The sequence below is a fragment of the Rhinolophus hipposideros genome (assembly GCF_964194185.1).
Source record: "Rhinolophus hipposideros genome assembly, chromosome: 15".
Lineage (NCBI taxonomy): Eukaryota > Metazoa > Chordata > Mammalia > Chiroptera > Rhinolophidae > Rhinolophus > Rhinolophus hipposideros.
This window is the reverse complement of record NC_138061.1, coordinates 24389262-24413763: the sequence shown is the minus strand read 5'-3', so window position 1 is coordinate 24413763 and position 24502 is coordinate 24389262. Positions and strand designations below refer to the sequence as shown.

At 40.4% G+C, this 24502-nt stretch overlaps 1 protein-coding gene and 2 pseudogenes across 3 annotated transcripts in view; all 3 read right to left on the bottom strand.

Annotated features, from left to right (window-relative positions):
- The window catches only part of DNMBP (dynamin binding protein), a 92789-nt gene that overhangs the window by 47004 nt on the left and 21283 nt on the right, over window positions 1–24502 (bottom strand). The window contains exons 2-4 of the mRNA XM_081075069.1: window positions 20416–20570; window positions 18591–18713; window positions 6073–8082 (exon numbers count right to left, since the gene is read on the bottom strand). Of these exons, the coding sequence (XP_080931195.1) occupies window positions 6073–8082; window positions 18591–18713; window positions 20416–20560 (2278 nt within the window). The 5' untranslated portion in view covers window positions 20561–20570. The remainder of the gene's footprint in view (window positions 1–6072; window positions 8083–18590; window positions 18714–20415; window positions 20571–24502) is intronic.
- LOC308508023 (developmental pluripotency-associated protein 4-like) lies at window positions 10673–11447 on the bottom strand (annotated as a pseudogene). The gene has a single exon. The product of its transcript is annotated as a developmental pluripotency-associated protein 4-like (transcript).
- Window positions 11781–15291, bottom strand: LOC308508191 (U3 small nucleolar RNA-associated protein 14 homolog A-like; annotated as a pseudogene). The gene is made up of 4 exons: window positions 15199–15291; window positions 13790–14147; window positions 12752–13635; window positions 11781–12390 (listed from the first exon to the last, which is right to left on the bottom strand). The product of its transcript is annotated as a U3 small nucleolar RNA-associated protein 14 homolog A-like (transcript).

Below are 24502 nucleotides of genomic sequence, written 5' to 3'. Positions count from 1 at the left end.
AAACCAGGAGAAAATACTATTAATACTCCTGTGAGAACAAAACTTAACAATAAATGTAGAGATTTTACTAGTTTAAAGGAATCCACCCATGTCAAGTTGAAAACAGAGCAGAAAATACTGACACACAAGTAAAAGATTAAGGTTCAACCAGGACAAGAGTACACAGGAGAGAAGTTATCAAAATCTAATCAGTTAGTTTCGTTTGTAGCTGTTGCTATGGTGTGTGCGTGTGTTGCTAACAGTGAGTCATTCTTGCAAATAAAATATTAATAAGCTATTTCCATAGTATATTTTACACAAATCTTACAAGTGATGGTCCAAGAAATATCAAGTTTTAGAAGCAAAATAAGTCAAGTTGGCAGTTCTGACACTTGATTCTGTGTAGTGTTGTCAAACATTGCTCAGAGAGACAAATGTTCCATTATTTGAATTTTACCCACAAATGTTTGCCCAGTGTTTTCCAGTGTTTATTATTTGCTGTATGTTACAGCTCTTTGTAAATATTTTAACAGAATAAATGCAAACAGAAGACGTGAATACTGTCACAAATTTATTGTCTAAAACTTGAATCAGCAAAAACAGTATCAATTTCAATGGTGAAACCAAAATCAGAAAAAGTAGACAAAGTATTTTCATTGTTAAAAGAATAATAAAAAGAGCTTACGTAAAGAATCACATATCCTAACAGCCCCACCTGAAGATGCTTTTGGATACAGTCTGAGCAATTCAACCAACATCCACGCAAAATGCAAACTTTTTTCTATATCTGAAATATTAGTCACAAAACAAAGATAGGGCAATTAATGCTTTGTGTACTTAACATTGTAGTTTAATTTTTAAATACTAAATACTTGTGGTTTTATTTTATAATTAAAAAATGATTTTTATTTAACAATTATTTTGTGTTAATGTTCCCTTCTTTAAATGTTTTATATTATCAAATGTCTATTATGTTAATTTTCTGATTTCAATATTTTATAGTTATGTAGGAAGTTAGGGTTAGGGGAAGCTGAGCATATGGGAACTCTACTGTTTTTGTAACTTTGTTATAAATCTAAAATTATTTTAAAGTAGAAAGTAAAACATGTTTTAAAAGTCTGTTATTAGGCACAGAACACTTAAAATATGTAATCTTGTCATAATATTTTGGTTCATAGTAAGTTATGAATGTATTTCATATATGTATTTCTTATATATACATATATAAAATCTCTGAAACTTTTAGTATAATCCTAACACAGGAAAATTATTCACTATTGACTATTATTATAACTATTATTATTTAAGAATATGTAAATGAAGGGTTTTAAAAAAAATACAGAATAATTTTTAACTTTAGGAATTACCAGGAATTCCAATTTCTTGTTCCTGAGTCCTAAAGATTACTATCCTTCGGGAATTTGGGAATAGCTGACCACAAATGACAGAAACAAATGCAAATCCTCTCTGGAGTCAGGTGCCCTCCTCTCAGGTTTTAAAATTTTCTAAATACCATGACTAGCACACAATAAAAGATAACTAGACATATAGGAGTCTAGACCACACTATTGAGAACAGTGTGACATCAAAAATAGTCCCACTAAGACTTAATATCTTAGAATTATTACACACAGACTGTAAAACAACTATTCTTACCATATGTAAAGAAAATAAAAAAACAAGCTGAAAGATACCTGCAGGAAACAGGAAACTATAAAAGGTAACATCAGATTTTGGGGGGAAAAAAGTAGAGCTTCTAGAAAATGAGTCCTCATGACTTCATAATTAAAGAGTCTTAAGAAGGAGCAATATGAAGAACGGTATAAATGCTATTTATATTTAGGTGTGAACTAGCATGGACATCTGTATATCATCAGATACTTAAATTTAATTCATTCAGTGCATTCCCTGTTGCTCTAACTAGATTCATACTTATACTTAAGTCTTGAAATTAGAAGTACTTCTTAATTATATTTTCTTCTAATTTTTCAAACTCCTATTAAATGCCTACAATGTGATAAGCACACTAGGTGTATGCCCATACATTTTCTTATTTAAAAAGGAGGAGGAGGAAGAGGAGGAGGAGGAGGAGGAGGAGAAAGAGTTGAATAAGAAGCAATAGCTCCAATGGGTCCGGCACAGAACTGGATAATTTTGCTACCCGTTGACTATATCTCACTGACATCTCTGCTCTGACAGTCTCCAGTCCACCTAGTAGTCCAAGTTCAAAGTAACAACAAAGTAGGAGATCTTTGAAAGCTCTGGGAGGTAGGGCAGGCAACTTCAATTCAATTGTGTTCAGTTAAACCAAATTCAATGCATCGAGTATTTAATGAGTCTATCGCCTATAGCACACTACACCAGGTGTATGGGAAACAAGACACTGACTAATAACACAGTATCCACCTTCTCAGTAGACTTAAATTTTCATCAGGAGGCATACAAACAACTGAAAATATCAGTCAGAATTAGATAAACGCTGTACCGAAAGCTCTTTAAATCTTAGGCCTTAAACTTTAAGATTAGAGATCGTACAGAACTGAATTGGAGGGATAGAGTCTTCGTGCTTAAACTGATTAATTTCCTCCTCTTTCAAGAAACTGCTTATAATGTTGGATATACTTTTTTTGTTGTTGTTGTTGGATATACTTTTGATGAAGACAGAAAAAGATGATCTTAAGAGGCATTGTCAGTGATTGCAAGAAATAAGTAATTTCATATTTCCAATGGATATAAAAATACACCTACTGACCATCAATCAAGTCAATATTAACATAGCCAATGCTGTACTTGGTGGATTCAAATAAAGTCTTCGTGAGTAAGACACTACCCATCTACTGTAGGTCTTTCATGGTATTAAAACTTTTAGAATTACAAAACACATAGTTAGAACATTGACTGAATTATTAAATTAGTCCTGATATATAGAAGACCAGGTGAATAAAAAAAAGAATATCAATTTCATCATTTTGTACCAGTCCATTAATCCACTTAAATATCCATTTAAAAACATGGCATGGTGTTCTTAAAGATAGAAGACCACATTTCTGTGGAACACTATTAATTCTAAAAAGTATCATGACTGAGAAATTCTTGCTACCTAGAATCTGGGAGACTTTTGTTCTGCCACCTGTATATCTAAAGCAAGAAGAGTTTCTATCTTGAAACTTGTACGTACAGAAGACGATGGAGAATCTGGGGCTTGCTATGGCTTTGGGGATGCAGTGCTGAGCCAGAGTTCCCTTAGAATTCTTTTCAAGGCACTCTGCAATCACCAAAGTATCTGGCATTCCCCAAAGAGTTCAGGTACTCATGTTAAATGAACACCTCTTGGAGGACATGTCCAAGCACTCATCTTCGTGCTTTACCTTGAGGGAAACGCTGCTGCTCCTGTTTGGTGCAAGTGACCCAGAGGCCCAGGGGCCCAGTGGCCTAGCCAGTTCCCAATTCATCCCACTGAACCCGCTCTAGGACCCCCTCCTACTTCCACGCCTCTGAGTTTGGAGTTCCCTCAGAGCTGTGCCCACATACGTAGCAGTCCTCTCCTGAGCATATATTAGATAAAGGCTTCCTCTTTCTATAATACCATCTGCTTTCCATTTTTCAGAAAATTACTTGATTTCTGGTAATCCTTTCTTATTGGAATTTTGTATTGTCTTTTTATTCACTTTTAGAGATCGAAAGGACAAGGGGAGTAGGTATGTACACTTGGTCTGCCATTTTGATCCAGTCTCTCTGAGCCACCATTCTCCTGCTTTTATCTCTTGTTAGTATCCTGCAATTTCTAGACCCACAAATTACTTTTTATTATTCATTCTGCTGGTGACATGTAGGTTCAGAGCTCTCTGGCACACATGCCAATGTGGCATGCAGTCATGTTCGCTTGGGCCCTAGACCAACTGCTGTTGTCTCACTCTCTTAACTCTTCCTACTTTGTAAATTATTTCTCCTGATAGCCTGGTGAATACGAATGAACGCTCCGGAGGCTGGTCACCCCCAAATTAAGGGACAGAATTTGAATTTTTGAATATGCAAAATAGGAAGCAGTAACCTGGAGTAGTTGAAAACATGAGCTCAAACCCATGCTCCCTTGGCAAGTTATTTAATCTCTACAAGTCTTAGTTTCCTCTCTTATAAAGTAGCCGTATGAATTACCTTCAGGGTGGCTGTGAAGAGTCTTTGTTGAGCAAATGATAACAATGGCTAATAATAAGTTAATAAATATTAGCTATTATTACTGAGATGTAGTCTCTGGACCACTGTAGGGAAGATGTTGAAGAAAATTTGCCTTCATTGGTTGATGTCAGCTTTTCTTAATTAACTTTTATCTGTTCTTGGATGTGAGGTGATTTCTGTGCTGTGGTCAGGGTTGAGTAAATTTCCCCTTTGGTCTCATTCTCCTGAGCAGGGGAGACATGGGATGAGGTTGTTTCTCTGTTTGGTCTTATTCTCTCGAGTAGGAGAGATATGAGATGATGTTTGTTATTCTGTCGTGTTGTGAGGTGATGGCTAGCTTAGTTGGTTAAAGAAATTCTTGTTCAGGGGTTGAGAGAATTCCCTCTTTGTTCTGTCTGTTTCACCCACATCAACAGATGAAGTAAAGAAGTAGCTAAGTTATATCAGGACGACATGACAAGCACGTTGCCAGGCTTTAGAAGACCTTGGGCTGATGGTCCCAAGCAAGAACAATAGCTATTGCTTATCCGGATGAACTGGCCCTTCGGTCGGACGGGCAACATTCATATCAGTAACTGCCAGACCCTCCTGGAACTGGCCATGCCCGGAGGGGGAAGAAGGAACAAAGAGCCTGGCTCTAAGGTACATTTTTGGAAAAGATATATATATAAGACAGACCTCAGTTGGCAGTGTAATAATTATTATTATTTCGTCATTTGGTCATTTGTCATTGGTGATTTCTCATCATTCTAACATTTTGAAGACTTCCAGCAACATGCAACTCACAACACCAGAGGATGTCCTGACTTCCAGCCGCGGACCTGGTGAGGCCTGGCTGGTTCCCAGCCTCTCCAGTGTTGTTCCCCATGGTTAGCCTTCTTGAGAACTTGTTAGCATCTTGAAAACTTGTATGAAGCTTGCAGCTTACAACCTCAGGAGACGCCTCGACTTCTAACAACAGCAACAACGGCAACAGCAGCAATATTCTTCAGATTGTTAACACCCTGAAAACTTATATGCAGCTTGCAGTTTATAGCATCAGAAGACGTCCTAACTTCTAACAACAACGTCAGCAGCAGCAGCACTCTTGGGAACTAACAAGCAGCAGTGTGGGGTGTGGGAGACTCCTGAGTTTCTCTCAGCTACAGACCTGGCAAGGTTTTGATTTATGACTTTTCCAGTGCTGCTCTCCCCCGGTTTGGTGAGCTTTTGACATCTACTGGAATAGTTAGTATCCTATAGAGCTTGTTACTGCTTTTGGGTACTCCTTACTGAGGTTATTTGTGTATTTAGCCAAGTGATTTTTGATCAATAGTAAACATATGTTGGGATCTCTTAAACTTCTATGTATGTATATTCCTTTGACATGACATTGTTATCAATGTATATAGTTTAGTCTTAACGACCTTTACTTTCTGACGTTAGCATATTCTATTAATTGCCTTTGTCTGTTGCTATTAGATATTGCAAAATAAATTAATTAGCCCCATTCTAGCGTGTGTCCCTCCTCCTTCTTTTCCCCGCTCGTCATTACAACCACAAAGATAGAAGATGCAGTTTTCTCATGGCTCTTAGCCTGGAAGTCTTCAGTCCTTAGCAGAGTCTGGTTAAAGAAAGTTAAATCTGGGGACTTCCCGTCTGCAAGACTGCAATGGATGTCACAGCAGTGTGGGATATATAAATGCCACTGAGGTTTGAGCTTTACTTGAGCAAACAAAGTCAGGAGGCCACAATGGTCGTAGGATACATCAAGACAGAGCAGACTAACTGTGGTGATAGATTAAGAAATTAGGTAATGAAAAAGCAAACCATATTTTGTCGATCAAAGATGGTAACATATCCCTAAAAATCATAGGCAGGCTGTTACTTAGACGTATGGGTGTCAAGAAACAAGAACATTATTTCCTCATCACTTACCTCTAAGTTGCTGGAGTTCCATATTCAAACTTTCGATGTTGATCTCATAAAACTCAAGATTCTCAAGGGTCTCTGCCCTTAATGGTTCCTCTTGCTTCTCCTGTAGCATTAAGTTTAGCTCTTCTTGAGCTCTACTATACATTTCCAAGTCTTGTTCCACTTCCTGAATCCTCGCCAATACTAAGGGACACTGAGAAGTTTGGTCCAAAGTTTTTTCCATACTCTCAGGGGCCTCCTTTTCTAGGGTTTCACAGCTAGGATGGTTAGAGGTTTGGAGCTTGGGGGGTATCACATTCATTCTCTGCTGTGCCAAGGGAGGCAGGGGAGCTGGGCGAGAGGGTCGCACTGCCAAGGGTGGTTCGGGTTTCAGGCTCCGGTCCACCAGCAAATGGGAAGAAGGGGACACTGACGTACAGGGACGGGGTGGCGGTGGCCTTAGGGCTTTTCTCCTCTCGGGCAGCTCCTGTTGGGAGATGAGCTTTGAGGAACCCCGAACAATATCCTTCTCAGAGCTAAAGTCCATGATTGAAAAGTGGCGTAAAATTTTATCTGGTTCTGTGCCAGGCCCTGACAAGCTCTTCTCAAACTCTATCAGCTGTTGTGTCAACTTCAAATCCAGATCAATGTTGCCCTCTCCCTGGGGAAGTGCCACTGCTTCCATGGAGGGCGCCTTGTCTTGCAGACCAGGCTTCATCTCTGATCTCTCTGAGGCAGAACAAAAGCAGGAAGCATTTTTTTCTTTGGGTGTGTGGTGTTTTTTAGCACATCTTGCCATGCCCTGGAGCTGAGGGCTCAACTGACTAGGTCTGACCACCCCAGGGGCTGAAAGAGAAAGGCTGCTGTGAAGAGGAGACACTGGCTTCTTGAGGGTTTTCGGCTGGGAGTATGTCCTTCTGGAAGGTAGGCTGGAATAGTCTCTAGTCCTTGCTTCTAGAGGAACAGGATCAGAGAACTGCTCTGAGCTTGGGTGGCTCCCTCCTGCTCTAGAATAATACTGGTTTTTCTGCAATTGGGAATGAAAAGGTACGTGGGGTTGGGAAGAAACACCATTGACTACCTGGGAAGGGTCCTTCGTGGAAGAGTCTCTGGCAAGAGGCTGTTCGTGCCCCATGCCTGGGTTTCTTGGGGGCTCTCCAAAGGTGCCCTCATCCCGATGAGACACTTTGTTTACTTCACACTCAGAGGTCAGATGATCCGGGGAAGAAGTGGATGTTTCAGAAATAACGAAGTTGGACTTCTCTGCTTTATACGCATGAGATTCATGTCCTTTTTCCTCCACTACTAAGGAATTCTCTGGGCATTCCAAAGATGTTTCAGAGACCTTGGTAAGGCTGCTTTCTTGTGGCAGGTCCATGGTTTCCTCCACCCTTGTTGCAGGACATAACTTTACGAACCTGTAAGGAAAGATGCCTGTCCTGCCCTTCAGTGATCCTTCCAGCCAGCCATCTTCCAGGGTCCCCAGAATCCGGATTTTATCGCCTACCTCAAAATCCAACTCATTGGGCTCCAGGGCTTGGAATCTGTAGAGAGCAATTCCATAGGTCCCTGGTTGCTCATCCTCCTCTTCTGGGCCCCCCTCTTCTTCTCCTGTAGGGGTATCGACTTCACCATTAATAATGCAGTCATCGCGATCTCCAGACCTTATCGACTCATCCACAGTCCTCAGAGGCCCCAAAAGCTCTACAAAACCTTCTGGAAAAATGCCTCTTCGACCCTCTAGTTCTCCTTCAAACCAGCCCGGCTCAGGAACTCCAATGATGGTAATCACATCCCCTTCTCTGAAGTCCAGCTCCTCATCCAGCTGAGCAGAAAGCCCCATCAGTGCCCGGGCTTGTCCCATGGAATACTCAGGAATCTGGAGCAGGGTACTCTGTGAGTGCCACTGCCGGCTCTGTGAGGAGAGGCAGAGCTCCCGGACACAGGAAGATGGGAAGAAGCCCCGGGCACCCCAGCAGCTTCGGCCCGGCAGCCAGCCAGCAGTAGGAGCGCCATCAAGAATCACTAGGTCACCTAGAGAAAGAGAAGCAAAGACGGTGTCCTCAGTTAGCACTCCAGAATATTACTATAATATTGCAACTCAGCGTTTTAAACATCTATCAAATTCCAGGAAATATGCCACTATAGTTTGAAGGGTATGAACACTCTTGACAATTTAGTGACAATATACTGGACTTTCCTGTAAACCAGTGGTTTTCAAAGTGTGGTCCACAGGAACCTGTTGGTGTGGGGGCGGGGGGAGGAGGGAGGCCTCCCCAAGATCCTTTCAGAGGGTCTGTAAGGTCAAAACTACCATGTTTTCTTAATATACTTCAGTCAAAACAATATATCATAGCAGATTGAAAACAGATACAAATATGAGAATCCAGCTTTCTTCTACTAAACCAAAATTAAATAGATTTGCAAAAATGTAAACCAATGTTGTGAGAACCAAATGTTCTTTGTTTAGAAAACTAGTTGTTTTTCATCAAAATATGCTATTTATGTAAATATATAATGGGTTTTAAAAAATGAATTGATAAATATTTTTTAAATTTTTCGGTTTTTATACCTAATATGATAAATATCAACAGATGCACATTAGTAAGAGCCTTTTAGGGTCTCAATAACTTTTAAGAGTATAAAGGTATCTCAAGATCAAAAATGAGAAATGCTAATATAAACAATGATCTCACAGTCTGTGCCATTGGATTAGTTTATAAATGATAAAGAATATACCATATTTTGCAGTGTATAATGTGCTCCCACGTTTTTGGCTCAAACTTTCAGGAGAAAAAGAACTTTCGTTTTAATATTTCAATTCAAAGTTTTATTTGTTTACATTTAGGTACAGTGGTACCTCGGTTTTCGAACGTCTGCATTGACGAACATTTCGGTTGACGAACACCATAAACCAGGAAATAAATGCTTCGGTTTTCCTGAACACATCTCGAAAGTTGAACATGTCACGCCGCTTCCTCTGAGTGCATTACTTTCTATGGGAAACTGAGCCTCGGTTTTCGAACGTTTCAGAACTCGAACAGTCTTCCAAAACGGATTATTCGAAAACTGAGGTACCACCGTACTTGTTTTTTTGTATTATAAAGGAATTTCAGCATTTGTTTTTTCACATATTATGGTACAAGACATTTTATACGTAATTACAAAACACAAGAACAGACACAAGGTACAAGAAATTTTATGTACCGGTAACAAGTTTATGATATTTACGCATCGTAGAAAGCCAAGAACTCTTCATCATTGCAAGTTCGTTGTAAGTTCAACAAAACCGATTATCATATTCCAGAGTATTATTTTGCATATGGGTATCATTATTGATTTCTAGAGTTACACTATTTTAACTCATAAGCATAAGTAAAATAATTAAAAACATTTATATAGCTAAGGAATTACTATTACCCATGTATAATGTACATCCTTATTTTCCCTCACAAATTTGGGCAAAACAAGTGCGCATTATACACGGCAAAATACAGTATTCAGGTCCACTACAGTCCTCTGAATTGATGGATCTAATTTGTCACACTAAATTATATTCAATATCAAATATGGAACAAAGAAAGAAACCTCTTGTAGAGGTAGGTGCAGGGTGCAGACAATAAACTCTTCATTTATTTTCTTGAGGTCTTCTTGAACTATCCTGAAAAGACTTCATAATAAAATCTTAAAAGAATGTTCTAGTAATCAGTACTTTGTTTTTAAAAATAACCTATAGTTCCAATCTTGGTGTTTCAGGTTATCTTCATAAAACAATGTAAGGTGAACAGTTAGCATCTGTCTTATTGTTGAAGAAGTTGAGGCAAAGAAAGGACCGGGCACAGCGTTTTTGGAGAAAAATGAAATTAAAGTTCTGTCTTTTTTTTTTTTTGCTTACTACTATTAACATTTATTTGCATACAAGTTAATAGATGATTTTATATATACATTTTAAACATATGTATTTATGATTTAGAAGTAGACTTGAACATTTTTAATCAGTAAAAATGTACAAAACAATTACAAATGGAAATAACAATGACAAAGTACCCTGTGTTTTTATCCCAGAGACACATCACAGAAATTCAGGTTAAGAAAATTTCGAAAAATGTTGTGTTGTATATTAAAAACATGTTTGGGGGAGTGGAGAGAAAAACAGCATGCCCTTTGTCTTAAAACAGTCGAGTTTGAACTAAGAAGGCAGCAGACCCCAGAAAGACAGGGAGAATCCAGCATGGGAGTGCACTATTGTTTCACTCAACCCCTCTACAATGCTCAAGTTCCCACTTTAGAGAGCTGCTGAGGTCACTTCTATTTCAGAAGGATAATCATTTGATAGTATTGACTTTTTCATCTTATTAATCATAATGAATGACAATTTGTGAAATACTTTTCCACTTTAAAAACTAAGACTCTGTATCCCAACAGACAAAGCAGCAGGCACTGTTGGGAGTCTGAGGGTAACACCTGAACCCAACCAGTCTGTGCGTCCTCTTCTAAGCAGAAAGCATGGAGGGTGTGGAGCAGCCTGGAGTTCAGCGGTCAGTGGCATCATGGAGTTGATAGTAGTCTCCTTTCTATGGTTAATTAGAATCATAGTTGTATCCTTTTTCCTGGCATTGTAGTCTCATTGAAGGCTTTTCATCAAGACCTTATTCCTCTGAACACATTTGGGGCACAACAATATTGTCCTCCAGGAACGGGGGTGGAAATTTGCTAGCAGGTAGCAAAGAAGAGTGCACACACTCTTCCGTGTTTTTCAGGAACCCAGGTTTGCCCGGCATAAAACTGTAGCTGGACCCAAGCCTCTTTATGTGCAGGAAGACTTCGCCCATGGACCACACACCACCTGACACCTTGTCCAGTCCTTCAAGAGCAGGCATCCCTTCCTCAGGGGAGCAGTCACTTTAGAAGGATCAGAACTTTCCAGAGTCATTTCCCACTTTTCCATCTTTAATTTTCTTTGTATTGTGGTCAACATCTTGGCTTCTGCTGGTGTGATGGGAATAACCTTTTGCTGAGGGTAAGCATGTTCACAGAGTCGCCTATATGCTTCCAATTTCAAGTCTTTGGTGCCCAGATTTAATTGCTGGCACCAGGCCCTCACGATGTCTCAGTGAAGCAGGTTTATGGGTGGCAGTTTAGAGGGCAACGGAGGAATTGGTATCTTCTTCCAAAGTCTTATTCTTTTATTGTGCCATCTTTTGTGGATAGGAAGCTTCATCCTCTTTCACGGACCTTTTTCGTTTGGTTCCCTTCCCTGAGTTTCTTTTTGTACTTGGTTCACCAACAGCCTGCTGTTTCTCTTCAGCTTCTACTGAGACAGGTTGGAATTTGCAAGTCTTTTTTTCTTCCTTTGACTTCTTTAAGGAGTTCTGTTTGTTGCCTTTTGCATTCTCCATACTCAAAAAAGAAGTCGAGGTTGATAAAAAGAAAATCTTCTCACTTCTGAAATGGCTCCTGGCCCAAGATTGCTTTTTTAAAAAATAAAGTTCAGTCTTAAAAGATTCACTCCAGTTAAAAAATTACTCTATAGTTTTGCAATCTATTAAACTGATTTTTTTAATAGATAAAAAAAGCCTTTATTTCTAAAATGGGGCTTAACTATACCCATAGTGTGCTAAGCCAGTTTTGCAATTGGTCCTGCAGCTCAGAGTAAAACTCAAGCCAATGGAGGAGCAGTTGGGGCTCCTGGTTCTGGGCGCTGAGATATCACTCCTTCAGCAACTCAGTCTTTAGTTTTTCTTGAGCTGTTTTTTGTGACGTATGGAGAAAGGTTTTGGATTCCTCTGTATGACAGAAAGGTACGACCTTGAGGAAGACCGGTAGCCCATATCCTCTGCTTTTATAGGCTTAATGAGATGGCCTAGCTTGGTGACCACCTTGGGCGCAGTCAGCTTTTGGAAGGCCCTCTGGGTGCTCCATGTAGATCCTATAGGGATCTGGATGGTCCTTTCAAATTGGTGATGGTGGGTGAATGGATACGGAAGCAACTGATGGGCTGCTGCATGGATATTTCACTTCTCGTTGATAATCACATTTGGCAAATTCTTGTCTTTTCTTGGAGGACCTTCAGGGGCTTTAATGAGAAACCTCTTCTTTCGAGAAGTCTCTGATAACATCATCCCCAGCAAAAGCCTCCTTTATCATTTGCTTTTGAGCTCTCTACTGTTCACCTTCCAACTCCTCTGTGGTCGTAGGGACTGCCAAAGACTTCACAGAAGGAGATTTTGTGATTAGGATGTTCTGTAGGTCAATCATTTGCTCCTTCCTTTTCTCCTTGGGGGCACCAGGCTGATTATCTGGATTCCTCTCCAACTGCTGCCCTTCCACAGGTCTGGGAAGCTCATTATTTTTTTTATTTTTTAAAAAACGAACAGGACAATTCTTTATATAATTTTATTGGGGAATATTGGGGAATAGTGTGCTTCTCCAGGGCCCATCAGCTCCAAGTCATTGTCCTTCAGTCTAGTTATGGAGGGCGCAGCTCACTGGCCCATGTGGGAATCGAACGGGCAACTCTGCTGTTAAGAGCTTGCACTCTAACCAACTGAGCCATGCGGCTGCCCCAGGAAGCTCCTTATTTTAAAAGCATACTTTTTTTGCCCAGAATTTCTGCTCTCTTTGGTCTCTGCAGCAACAGGGGCTCTTCTTCCCCAGCAAGTCCCTCTCTCTAGACTGGCAGAACTGTCCTCACTGAACTCACATTTTGTTTCCTAGACTGATGGTTTTCCTTGTTGCATTTCTGACACAGTGCCCTCAATTTGGACAGCACCTCCTGGCTACTAGAATCTTTTATTTCTTGTCTGCCCACTGGCTCAGGGTCCTGGTTGAGCCCAGACTTTTTCCCAAGTGATCGCCTTTCCTCAAATTCTTTCAACGAAATTTCTTCCTCTGCCACTGGTTGTTCTTCTCCTCACTTTCAGAAGCCTTGTGGGCCCCAGGCTCTGGAAGTTGTTCAGGGTCCTTTTGGATTTCGGTGTCCTTTGCATCAGCGGAGGGCTTCCTGACCGTCCAGGGCTTCAGCCCTCTGCAGTCACCTGTGCCTCATTCACCGCATTACAGACAAGGAAGGCGCCCTCTTCACCACACCTCCCTCCTCTGCACTCCTGGAAGCCACCTGGAGTTTGCACGTCAGTTCTCTGTCCCTGGCCAACTGTTCTACAGAGCCTGGCGAGCCTCCAGGTCATATCTGGCCGGAACTGCCTTTGACTTTGGCACTTATGGTTCTGGCGCTTAAGGCTCATTTGCTTCATCATTGTGGCTTTTTCAAGTTCTACCAGTTCTTCCAGGGTTGCAGCAGGATTGACCTTCTGTAGCTTCTCAAACTCTTAGAACCTTCTTGGCCTTCCTGTTCTTCAGAACATGGTGATACTTTTTGCTTTTGATTTTCTTTCCTCTTCACGCCCTGGCCTCCTAGTAGGACTGCAGGACCCGGGCCCGCTGAAGCTCTCCTTGGCGCATCTTAGCCTCTTCCAGGCTCATGGCTTTGAGAAAGGCCTTTTCTCCGAGAGTCAGTAAAGGGGCTGTCACTGGCTGCTCGTTCTTATGGAGGAGGTTAAAAATTTCCTGCTCCAGGGAAGTTGCCTTCTAGCCCCTGAACACATGTTCAAATGGGAGCAAAGGGTGACCACTCCTTCTTCAGGGGATAAAACAGCTGCTTCCCTTGCTGTTTCTTCAGAATGATGGGATCCCATTTGGAGGGGGCATGTGAGGTTTTACTGAACACTGCTTCTCTGGATCCCCGCTCAACCTCTTCTTTGTTAAGGGGTAACTCCACAGTCTTCTCTGATTTGACTCTATTCGGTTGCTTTTTCACAGTGGCTAATGAGGATGAAGTTTTAACAGGCTCAAGTTCATCTGAAAGGACTAGCATTTCTCCTGATCCTTCAAAAGTGACAGTGTCACTCTGACACTATCGGACTAGCCTCAGATCTCTCAGCTAATTTCCACCTATTCTTTCCATCAAGGGAACTGACTGCTTCCAGAAGCTTTTGATGCTTTCGCTTTCCATCACTGTCCCCCTCATCTTCACTGGGGCTCAAGGGGTAGTCTTCTGGCAAATCCTTTAGTTCTTCCTGTTCACTTAAAGCCAGAACGCTCTATACGCAGCCCATGTCGCGCTCATCTCGGAAGCCTATCTCTCACATGGGCCAAGAGCAGAAGCCCAAAGGGTGCAATAAACTGTTTTATAACAAATTTTTAATTATCTGATTATGAGCTATTCATTTTGTAGATCATCAGTTTTAATCTTATCTTAACTTTCCTCTTACTAGACACCTACGTCAACTTTCCTTTCATGAGTAGAGATGGTCAAAGAATTCAATGCAACTGGCCCAAGTAAAATAAGACCAGAAGAGCAAAGCAGGTAGTAAAATCACGAGTCATTTTATAGTCAAGTATATTTCAAAACTGGATTATCGTTAATATGCTTTTGATTTAAACAAAATTTAAGTCTATCCTATCTTCCCATCAAGTGAATTATATAATAGACTCTTTATTGGTAGGTACCGTTTCTCTTTTATATCTCAAAGAGTCTGGTACAATGCCTTTCACACAGCAAGTACTCATGGTCCATTTGTTAATGATGACTATTCTTCAACTCCAACTCCCAAATAAATGAATTATATCTTCCCTCCAAACTAGCTCCATCCTGCTAACTTCCTTTTTTGTCTATTTTCTTATTTCAAAATATTTATTCCATTCATTACCTGCTCTTTGCTACCACCCTAGTCCAACTCCCATCATCACTCTTACAGAACTTATCCTTAGACACTGTCTCTTCTAGTCTACCAAACGATTCATGCCTAAGATTATAACTATACCAATTTTATCATATCCTTTCCCTGCTCAAACTTTTACCATGAGGCATCCTGAGGCATGATGGCTCCTTCCTACTGACACTTCCTACTTCTTCTCTAATAATCCTTTTCTTACTACCTGCAATATATAAAAAGCAAGTTTGCTTTGGACACTCTCTAAAGAGGTTTACTTACCAAGCTACCACAAGGCTATTCTTATGTTTCACCTCATTGCAACTTGGCATTTATATACAGTGATGATCTCCCCTGCCCCATCCCCAAGTAGCCAATCTTATCTCACCTATGAGACCCTATTCCACACAAGGGGACTTTCATCGTCTCCCATACAAACCTCTCCATCTGAAACCCAAGAATGCTTCTCTAAAAAACTTTGGAAGCCCACATTCATCTTGACCATCTGTTGACTACTGAACATATTGCTCATATCGTTAATTTTGACACTTGTATTTTAATACATTAGACAGCACCTAATGTAAAATTTTGCACTTAGTAGTAGGCACCCAATATATTTTCACTGATTGCATATTGTTTTGCTTAGATATTCATGAAAAACAGGGACTTAATCCTATATTTCTATATTCTTTTATGATTCAGTGTCCACTGGTCAGAGCTTGGGGTCTTAAGAATCACAATGATTTTCCCCCCCACTTGCTCTAAGGCCATTTCACCAGGACCACAAAGGGACTCACTGGACAGACATGACTACTGTTCAGACACAATAGGCCTCTTGTGAATAAGAAGAATCAAAACGTGTCATAACTCCCACTCTACGGCTTTGAAATGAACTGGATTTAATGTTGTAGAATTACAATATTTCCCTTGTGCCAGACCTCCATGAAACCCTTTAAATAGGCTCTGTTTTCCTATTTTCAGCTGGGAGATTGTTTTGATAAGTTTAATACCTGACACACTGTCATTCTGTTGGTTATTCCTATACAAAGCTGAATTTTTTTTTTAATCACTATTTAAACCTCGAAAAGCACTTTAGAGCTAATTTTGTTCAACGCCCTTATTTTACAACTGTGTTACTGAGGTTTTTTTGCACACACTTCTCACTTTCATCATAGAGTTATGCAGCTGCGTCCCTGGCATCCTAGGGGAGACCTTAGGCATGGAGGCTACCTCGTGGTTATTTCTGGACTTCTGAAACAACAACAGGAGGAACTCGCAGTAAACAGTGACCCGATTTCGAGAACAGAGAAGTAGGAAGTGTGGTGACTCTTAGCCAGCCCGAGTCTTTCACTCGTGTACAATTAGTCCCAGCCACCACACCGCTTACTTCTTCTGGTTGGATTCTTTTATTAGAATAAGAAATGCATTAGGAATAAGATGATAAGAATGAATGCAAATCTTCTTAGAATCTGAATATCACAGTCTGACCATGGGTATCAGGTGTCTCACCGAATCCCAAAGCGTATGGGACTACGTGTTTTATGCAGACGGACCACGTATTTTACTTAGGTTTCCATCTGAGCCATATCAGAACCTGAATCCTGATATCTCACATGGCATTGCAAATTTATGACACAAGTGCTTTGACTGATAATATCATTTTTATTGTTTTTTTAAAATTTTTTATTGGTCTTTTTGGGGAGTAGGGAGGTCACCTAGATACATGAGGTTATAGGCAAGGGGGATTATGCGTTATGCAGTGATATTTCATTACTCTTACTATTTTTTTTCTCTCCTTTTTCTCTGTCTTTTCCTTGTTATATTCTCATTGTGTTTTTGTTGTTCTCTCTCTCGCTTTCTCTCTCTTATTTTTTAGGACAAGTTAGTGGCCGTGACCACCTGCATTGATCCTTCTAGGAGACAGCCTTGTTGATAAGGTTATAACTCAAAACACAGGTAACAATACAGGACAATCGGACAGGCTGCAGGAAAAGGAGAAAGGGTGACACCTGCTGGAAGAACCACTGGTGGCTCTGATTCCAGGTAGAATCTCCCTAGAAAAATGTACACAAAATGTCACACAATTATTGGGAAACAAGGTTCCCCGAAGTATATTTATGACCTCCAGGAATCCCAGGCTAAGAATAACAAAAATAGCTACCTCGTGCCAGATCTTTACACACATAACCTCATTTAATACTCACAACTACCCCAGGGTAGGTATTATAATCTTCATTTTGTAGATAAGGAAACTGAGGCTGAGAGAACTTAACTAGCCCAAAGTCACAGCTGTTGTTGTAAAGTTGTATTTAAATTTAGGGACGTCAGAATCCTTATCCCCTAAGCTATACTGCCTGCTCTGAATACATATACATGTATATATTTTATAATATATTTTCCCCCTTTTTTTCGGCTCACGCCCCCATTCCTGTTCAAGCTGTTGTTTCTCAGTCTAGTTCTGTAGGACACCGCTCCCTGGCCCAGGCTGGTATTATGAGCCTTGTGCTCCCCCTGTCTGAGGCAGTCGGTCACCAGTCATTGGTCTGCTGCTCACAGCAGCTCACGCGGGCTGCCGGCCACTCCCGATGGCCACTGGCCGCTTGTGGAAGCACATGGCAACTCACAGTAGCACAAAGCAGATCTCACCGGCTGCCGGCCACTGACGATGGCCACTGGCTGCTCATGGCAGCACATGGCAGCTTAGGCCAACCTCCTGCTGCTCACAGCAGCCCAGCTCCAGGGAGAGCTATTGTTCATAATCTTAGCGCAGCTCACTGGCCTAAGTGGGAGTCTAACCAGGGACCTCAGCGTTAGGAGCACGGTGCTCCAACCACCTGAGCCACCAGGCTGGCACTATAATTTTATAATTAAAAAATATTATTTTTTTCTCTTAAGAACCCCAATGGTATTTCTGAAAGTAAGTACATATCAACTGACTACAGGCAGCACAGTAAAATAAAACAGAACTCAAACATGGTCTCACAGCGTCTTAAAGGTTTCCAAATCCCATCCTAACATATGTGAAATCACCAAACTTTTCTTCACACACAACAGGAGAAGCTTCGCTGCTACACTGCAGATACAAAGGAAAGAGAAACAACAGGGAACAAGATCCACAGGGCTGGAGCACAGGGAAAATGGAATGGATGCTACTCATGAACTGAGACACTGATTGAGTGGGAAAAGCAATGTTTAGTCTAAGAAGTAAAAGGGTCTTCTAAGCATTAGACTTGAAAATCAGGAAGCCTAGACTCAAGTCTTATAAACTACATGTGCTTTCATTTCTTAGTGATTTTGCTTCCAACTAGTAAAAATACCTGTCAAGTATAGGAAACAAAAGGAATTAAAAGCATTTCTGTGTCACATGCTAAACTTCTCAGAGAGACAAATTGCATAGGTACACCTAACTCCCCCACCCTCAAAGGCTTGTGTGCTCAAATTGGAGGACATACAGAGCCTAAAGAGATGTGAAAAGCATAGAGGGAAAGAGCTGTATAGCCATTGTGTTTACTGGCCCCAGAGTGTCAGAGAAGGGGACGAGATAAAACCACTGATAATTAGTACATCTCTTTTTATTCTCTTTTCCTATGTATCCCCTCCCCCCACTCTCTTCCTTTGGGCTGCACTTACATCTTTAAGCTCATTAGGCTTAACTGGTTAAAAGCTAGTCAAGATAAGACCTAGAGATTCCAGGACCCCGCTTGAACTTGCAGGCCAGGGTCTTCCTGAGAATCTCTTAGGTGGCCCTGGGATTCCTGAGATCTAATTGTCAAAATGGGCCAACTCTACCGATCTAATTTTAAATAGTCTACTCTTAGACGATCAACTTACCTCGATGAAGGGGAAGACTGTTCAATTCTTGGGATGTAAATTCACAGACACAGACAAACAGTCTCTCTCCCTCTTTTAGACTGGGAATGGTCACAATTTCCACAAAACTACTGGGGAACTGTCCTGAAAAGAAAAGCAAACATTTCCAATATTGAAATTTCTTTTTCTGTCTGCGTACCAGGATGAAAAACTTTTTTCTGAGTCCATTTATAGACTCTGAATTAAAAACTCACTGAGGAAGAACACAGAGAATACAATTCATTCCAATAAGCATTTATTATTGGGTGTCACTCTACGCAAGGCGCACTGCGGAGGGAAAAATGAGTAAGGCAGTCTTGGCCTCTGAAGATCTGAAAATCTAGTTCAGAGATAAACAATAATTCAATTCTGAAATCCAGTGTCACAACATACGTATACAAATTGCTATGGAAGGTCCGAGAAGGTAGAGAATGGGTTAGGAAGAAGATGAAAAATTTTAAGATAAAGATAGCCATTTGAGTCAGAATATGGGTAGGGTTTTAATAGGTACAAAGAGGGGCTGCCAGTTGGATAGCATCAAAAAGTTTGATTGATTCCACCTCATAACTACCTCTTATATCTGTCCACTTACCTCCAGACCCCCACCCTGATCCAGCCCTCAGCAGCTCTCGCCTGGATTACTGCAACAACCTCCCATCCTGCCTACCTGCCTTCAGTTTTGTGCCTTCCTAGCACACTTCTATGTATAGCCGTGAGCTTTCTAAAAATCCGATAAAAATCCCAAAGTACTTTAGTGGTTTCCCATTCCCGCAACTCCTTACCGTGGCATACTGTCTTCCATGGTCTAACTTCTGCTCAGCTCCTGAGCACCGTCCCCCACGCCTCAACCATTCATACTCGATGCCACACTGAACTTTTCTCAGTCTCTCCATGTTCTCTCCCACTCCAGAGCCTTTAAACAAGCAGTTCCCTCCGCCTATCTTCTTTGCCTTGCTAACTCCTGCTCATCATTTCTGTCTCAGCTGAGAAATCATTTCTACTGGGAAACAATCGATTATCTCCCAAATGTCGGTTAAGTGTCAGCAGAGTCGGTTCTAAGGACTGTGTAACACATTCCAGCCCAGACTCACATAAATATATGTAAGTTAAGGATTGGATTTAATATAGGTGCACAGTGTGGGGGTAAACTTCCACCCTTCCCTAAGCTAATTAATGAAAGAAATTGGTGCTAATGTATATTTTAAAGATTAGAAGAAAAGAAACCAGGTGTATGGGATGCAGGAGGGAGGTGAATCTAGGGGAAAGGCCAGCTTTAATAAATGTGGGCCAACCATGGACCTAGGAAGGAGTGAAAAAGATGCATCATGCTTCCTTGGAAAGAATAAAGAAAGGATGGAAACATTAAAAGAAGACAGCCAGAGAAAACACAGTGGAGAGCACCTAATGTTCCATAAATAAGATAAAAACTTAGTGAAAAGTGATGGTAAACACCAGGGGGTTCGGGAAAGAGGAGTAATGCGTATTTTCAGAAGAGAAATAATCATATAGAATACAAAGAATAAAGACTAGGGAAGGGATAGGAAAGAGGTGAATAGAAAACTGGACCGGGGCCAGCTGGAATCTAATCATTACAAACTTCGGAAGGAACCAATAAGGAGAGATGGAATGATGACAGACATCATTCCATTGCGGGTACTGGTAGAAACCACAGTAAATACATATGGAAAACGCAAAAGGATTCTGCAGTTTACTGACTTGGGCTTCCCACTCAATCTTTATTTTTATGGAAAGAATGGAGGGAGGGCCTCTAATCCACTTTGTACAAGAGCAATGATAACCCTCTTACCTGTAACATCCTCTTTCTTTCCCAGAAGCCAAAATTCATCCACCACTGCCAACACCTCAATAATATCTCCCACAAAGAGAGGCAGTTCTTCTGAGACACTAGGGCAGAAGTCAAAGATGGCTCGAACCACAGAGCCAGCCTCCATGTTTCGTAAGCTGGAAAAAGGTCAAAAGAAATGGGAAAGCATAAATATTTAAGACATTGTAATATAGCTCTGTATCTTGAGAATGATAAAGCTTAAAATATAAAGATACTTAGAATGAAGTCAAAGCTAAGCAAATAAGAAGTTTATACTTTACACTTAAAAAAAAAATCAAAGTACTGTCTCATTTATTATTTTTTTAAATAATAGTTTCCTCAGCACCAATGACAACTTGAGGATGTATAGATGTTGGGCCTTCTGGGACTCAAAAGTCTCCTATTCGGGAAGGAAGGATGATCTGTTGAATTAATCACGTCTTTTTGTAGCTGCACCTTCAAAGCCAAGAGAGAAAACTAACCCTAACCACACATCCCCACTCACCCAGAGGTCTGCCTTCTGAAATTTTTATTAATAAAAATAAAATAATAATTTCCTCATACATTTTTCATTTGATTCTCAAAGTCATTCTGGAGTTGGGAAAAAAAAAGTGACCTGTACCAGTGAGTGATAGAAAAGATACAAGATGGGAAATAATAGATTTTTCAATATGCCTGAAGAGGAATTTAACATAAGGAAATTAACATTTTTCAAGTACCAGGCAACAAGGTATTTGTAACATAATGGTATTTAAAAAGTAGAGATTTTAAATATGGCATTTCATTTATTCCCCATAACCTTCTTAAAAATTAGGACACTGAGGCTCAGCCAGTTAGAAAAGTTAATTTGTCCAAGCTCACAGAGTTCATAGCAGCCAGGCCAGGATTCAGACTGAGAACATTCTGGCTCCTACCTACCAAGACTGTGCCTGCAAAAAAAAAATGGAACGTGACATAAAGAACAGCAGCAGGACCATGCCTCAGTGGCTGAGATTTCAAGTGTACTGAAAAGTAAAAATCCATAAAAAGCACAAGAAAAGGGCTGTGTAGATGGCGCCCCCAGACAGGATTTAGTACACTATACCATATCAAGACTGTTTTTGCTTCAAAGACACCTATAGCCCAACCTTGCATAGTATCCTTGCACTGTTTCGGTGTCTGTGCTGTGATAAGGTGATGTGTCCATTACTTTGACATGTGTGGCCGGGGAGCCTATGCATGTGTGTAAGTAATAGAAAGGGGCAAAATAGATTGCCTGTGCCCACCTGTAAACAATCAGCCATCATTAGCTACATTTCTCCCCCGGTCTTTTACAAAGAGAAACTGAAGATCTCCAGAGTGTCCAGCCCCAAGTCTGCTTTTCCTTCTCTATCTGTTTTCCTTATTCATCAAGTATTCATTTGGTGTTGGCAGAGATGAGGATTCTAACTTTCATCTCAAAAATAACTATAATGACTTCAAAAGGCACTAAGTGCCTAAAAACAAAATAAAAGATGGTTAGAGCTCTGCTAAGTTTATACTCTAAGAAAACAATCACGTGGACAAATATGTTAAGCATACGATAAATATCGTTCAGTAAATTAATGCAGGTACCAGTAAGATTTTAGTGAATCTTGCATAATATAGATTTTGCAACACAATTGAACATTACATATTAAATTTGCACTGTTGAGTAAAAGGAGCCTATCTTCGTGTTACTGGAACTTTCTTCTACAATGAGATGACTTGGGTATACAGCGGAGAAGAGAAGTGGCTAGTAACATTCCCCACATCCTTTGCCCTCTCCTACCATGTATTTTCTTTAAGTATTAAAAAACCTAATTATAATCATACACTGAGAAAGCAGCATAATCTGAATGCAAAGTACTAGGCTTCTGGAGTCAGACCACAGTTCAAATCCCAGTTCCACTATTTACCAGCTATTTCACCTTGGACATATCACTTAAACCCTCTGGGCTTTAGTTTCCTTGTTCAGAAAGATGGAGATAATCATACTTTCATAACCACCATCAAGAGGATGATGATGATAACAGTAATTATAATAATGGCCAGTATTTAATGAGCATGAACTGTGTGTCATGCGTGGTGCTATATACGTCCCTCATCCAGTCCACACAACAACCCTATCGAATATTATTATGGTTCCCATTTTCCAGGTGAAGACACAGGCTCAGAAAGGTGATGCCATCTATCCAAAGTTACATAGTTAAGTCAGAGATGGAAATGCGAACCCAGATCTGTCTGTCTCCAAAGCCTCAACCAGTACGAATAGTGTGAAATAGTAGCGAATAGTGTGAAAGCACCTAGGACAGGGCTGGTACAGTAGTTTCGCAGTAACTGTTTATTACTAAACATTATTTCCATGATCAGCGACAAGCTCGAATCATTGCCACTGGGACAGACAGCATCGCCAGGGAATATGCTATTTCAAGTATATAAACACTACAGAATTTACCATTTCAACCTGTCAAAACTTGGTTAACTTGGACCATGTTTAAAAATAGACACAGGCTGCACCTCCTTGCCTTCTTCGGGAGAAGAGAAGACTGCACAGGATTTACTCTTTGGCTGATGGACGTGAGCGCCTTATAAAGACCGTACATTACTGTGCTACATAATACCAGCACTATATAACTTCTAGATCTTTCTCTTTGATGTCAGCCTTCCCTCTTCTATAGGCTGATCTCGTCTGTCAACTTTCCCACCCTCTTTCTAAATTGTTGTTGATAATCTGCTGGGGAGGACCACACATACACGGCCAAAATTATTAAAAGTTGCCAGATAAATAAAAAGAAAACAAGCTCTAAATGAAAGGCTGCGAAGTCTTCTGCGGTGCTAAAACAAATGCATGTGTTAGCGCTGGAGATTTTCAAGTTATTTTTTATGTGCTCTGAGGCCCCGTTCTTAGTTTCTGGCTATCTTCCACAGGGCTGAAGTTGCCAGATGTCAGATTTCCACACAAGGGTGGTGTCATAAATATTATTTTTCTAAAACAAACATGATATTTTGCAAACCTCTTCGCCATCTATATATGGAATTAAAACAACTCAAGATTGAGCCAAAGTGGATATTATTTTCCTTTGATTACATTTTTTCAAATTCCATCTCAATATGTAACTAAATCTATACTTCATTATCTAAAATACCAAGTAAAGAATTAGCATAAGCTCTGTAAGGCTGACTTAGAGAGCTACCCTATTACACTCAGGAGTAACCTTTGCCATCTGAAAGTTTAAGCTTCTCCCTGAGAACCTTTTTGCTCTACCAGAAAATGACTCAGAAGCTGAGGAGGGTCTGGCTCCATAAATACTTTTACTGACTGACCTCCTACCCAATTGGAATGAGTGCGTAATCGCCAAGGAATACACACCCTGGAAGGGTGCTGAAGTCAGAGGCTGGCTAAATTACAGGATTCATGCATGAGACCAGAAAGGAGTTCCTCTGTTTAAATGCAATATAGTGAATTTCACCTCAGTCTTCTCTGTTCGTAGTATATACACTATGAAAAGCCACTAAATTTGTTCCTATCTGGTCCATTTTAGAAGGCGAACATGTATTTTGAAACAATCCTAAATGGCTTATATAAGCTGTTCCATCAACTCCAGATGGAAGTAAAAAGAACTGCAGAGGAAATCAGAACACTGATGAGTTTGAGAGAAAGCAGAGGAAGTAACTGCCTAAGTGGCATCATGTCAGGGACATCAGAAAAATCTGCTATGAAAGCACCACCTTCTTCTCTTGCTGGTGAATGCCTGCATTTTCACCCTTGGAGAGTCATTCTGCATTTGAGATATAAAGATCCTTAATTCATCACATCCTTTTAGGATGTAAAACCATAAGGAAAGAGGTTTTTGTCTGTTTTGTTCACTGGTCTAGAAGAGTGCTCAGCATATATAACATTCTCAAATATTTGGTGAGCAAACGATTTATTGAACTTAAGTGAAACCGTTCAGATGAAAATCTCTACTTCCTCTTACCTAAAACCAAACCATCTCTTCTCCACAAATAGTTTTATCTTCCTGCTTGCATAACTGTGTCATATAATTTAGATTTTCTTTTTTTTTTTAAG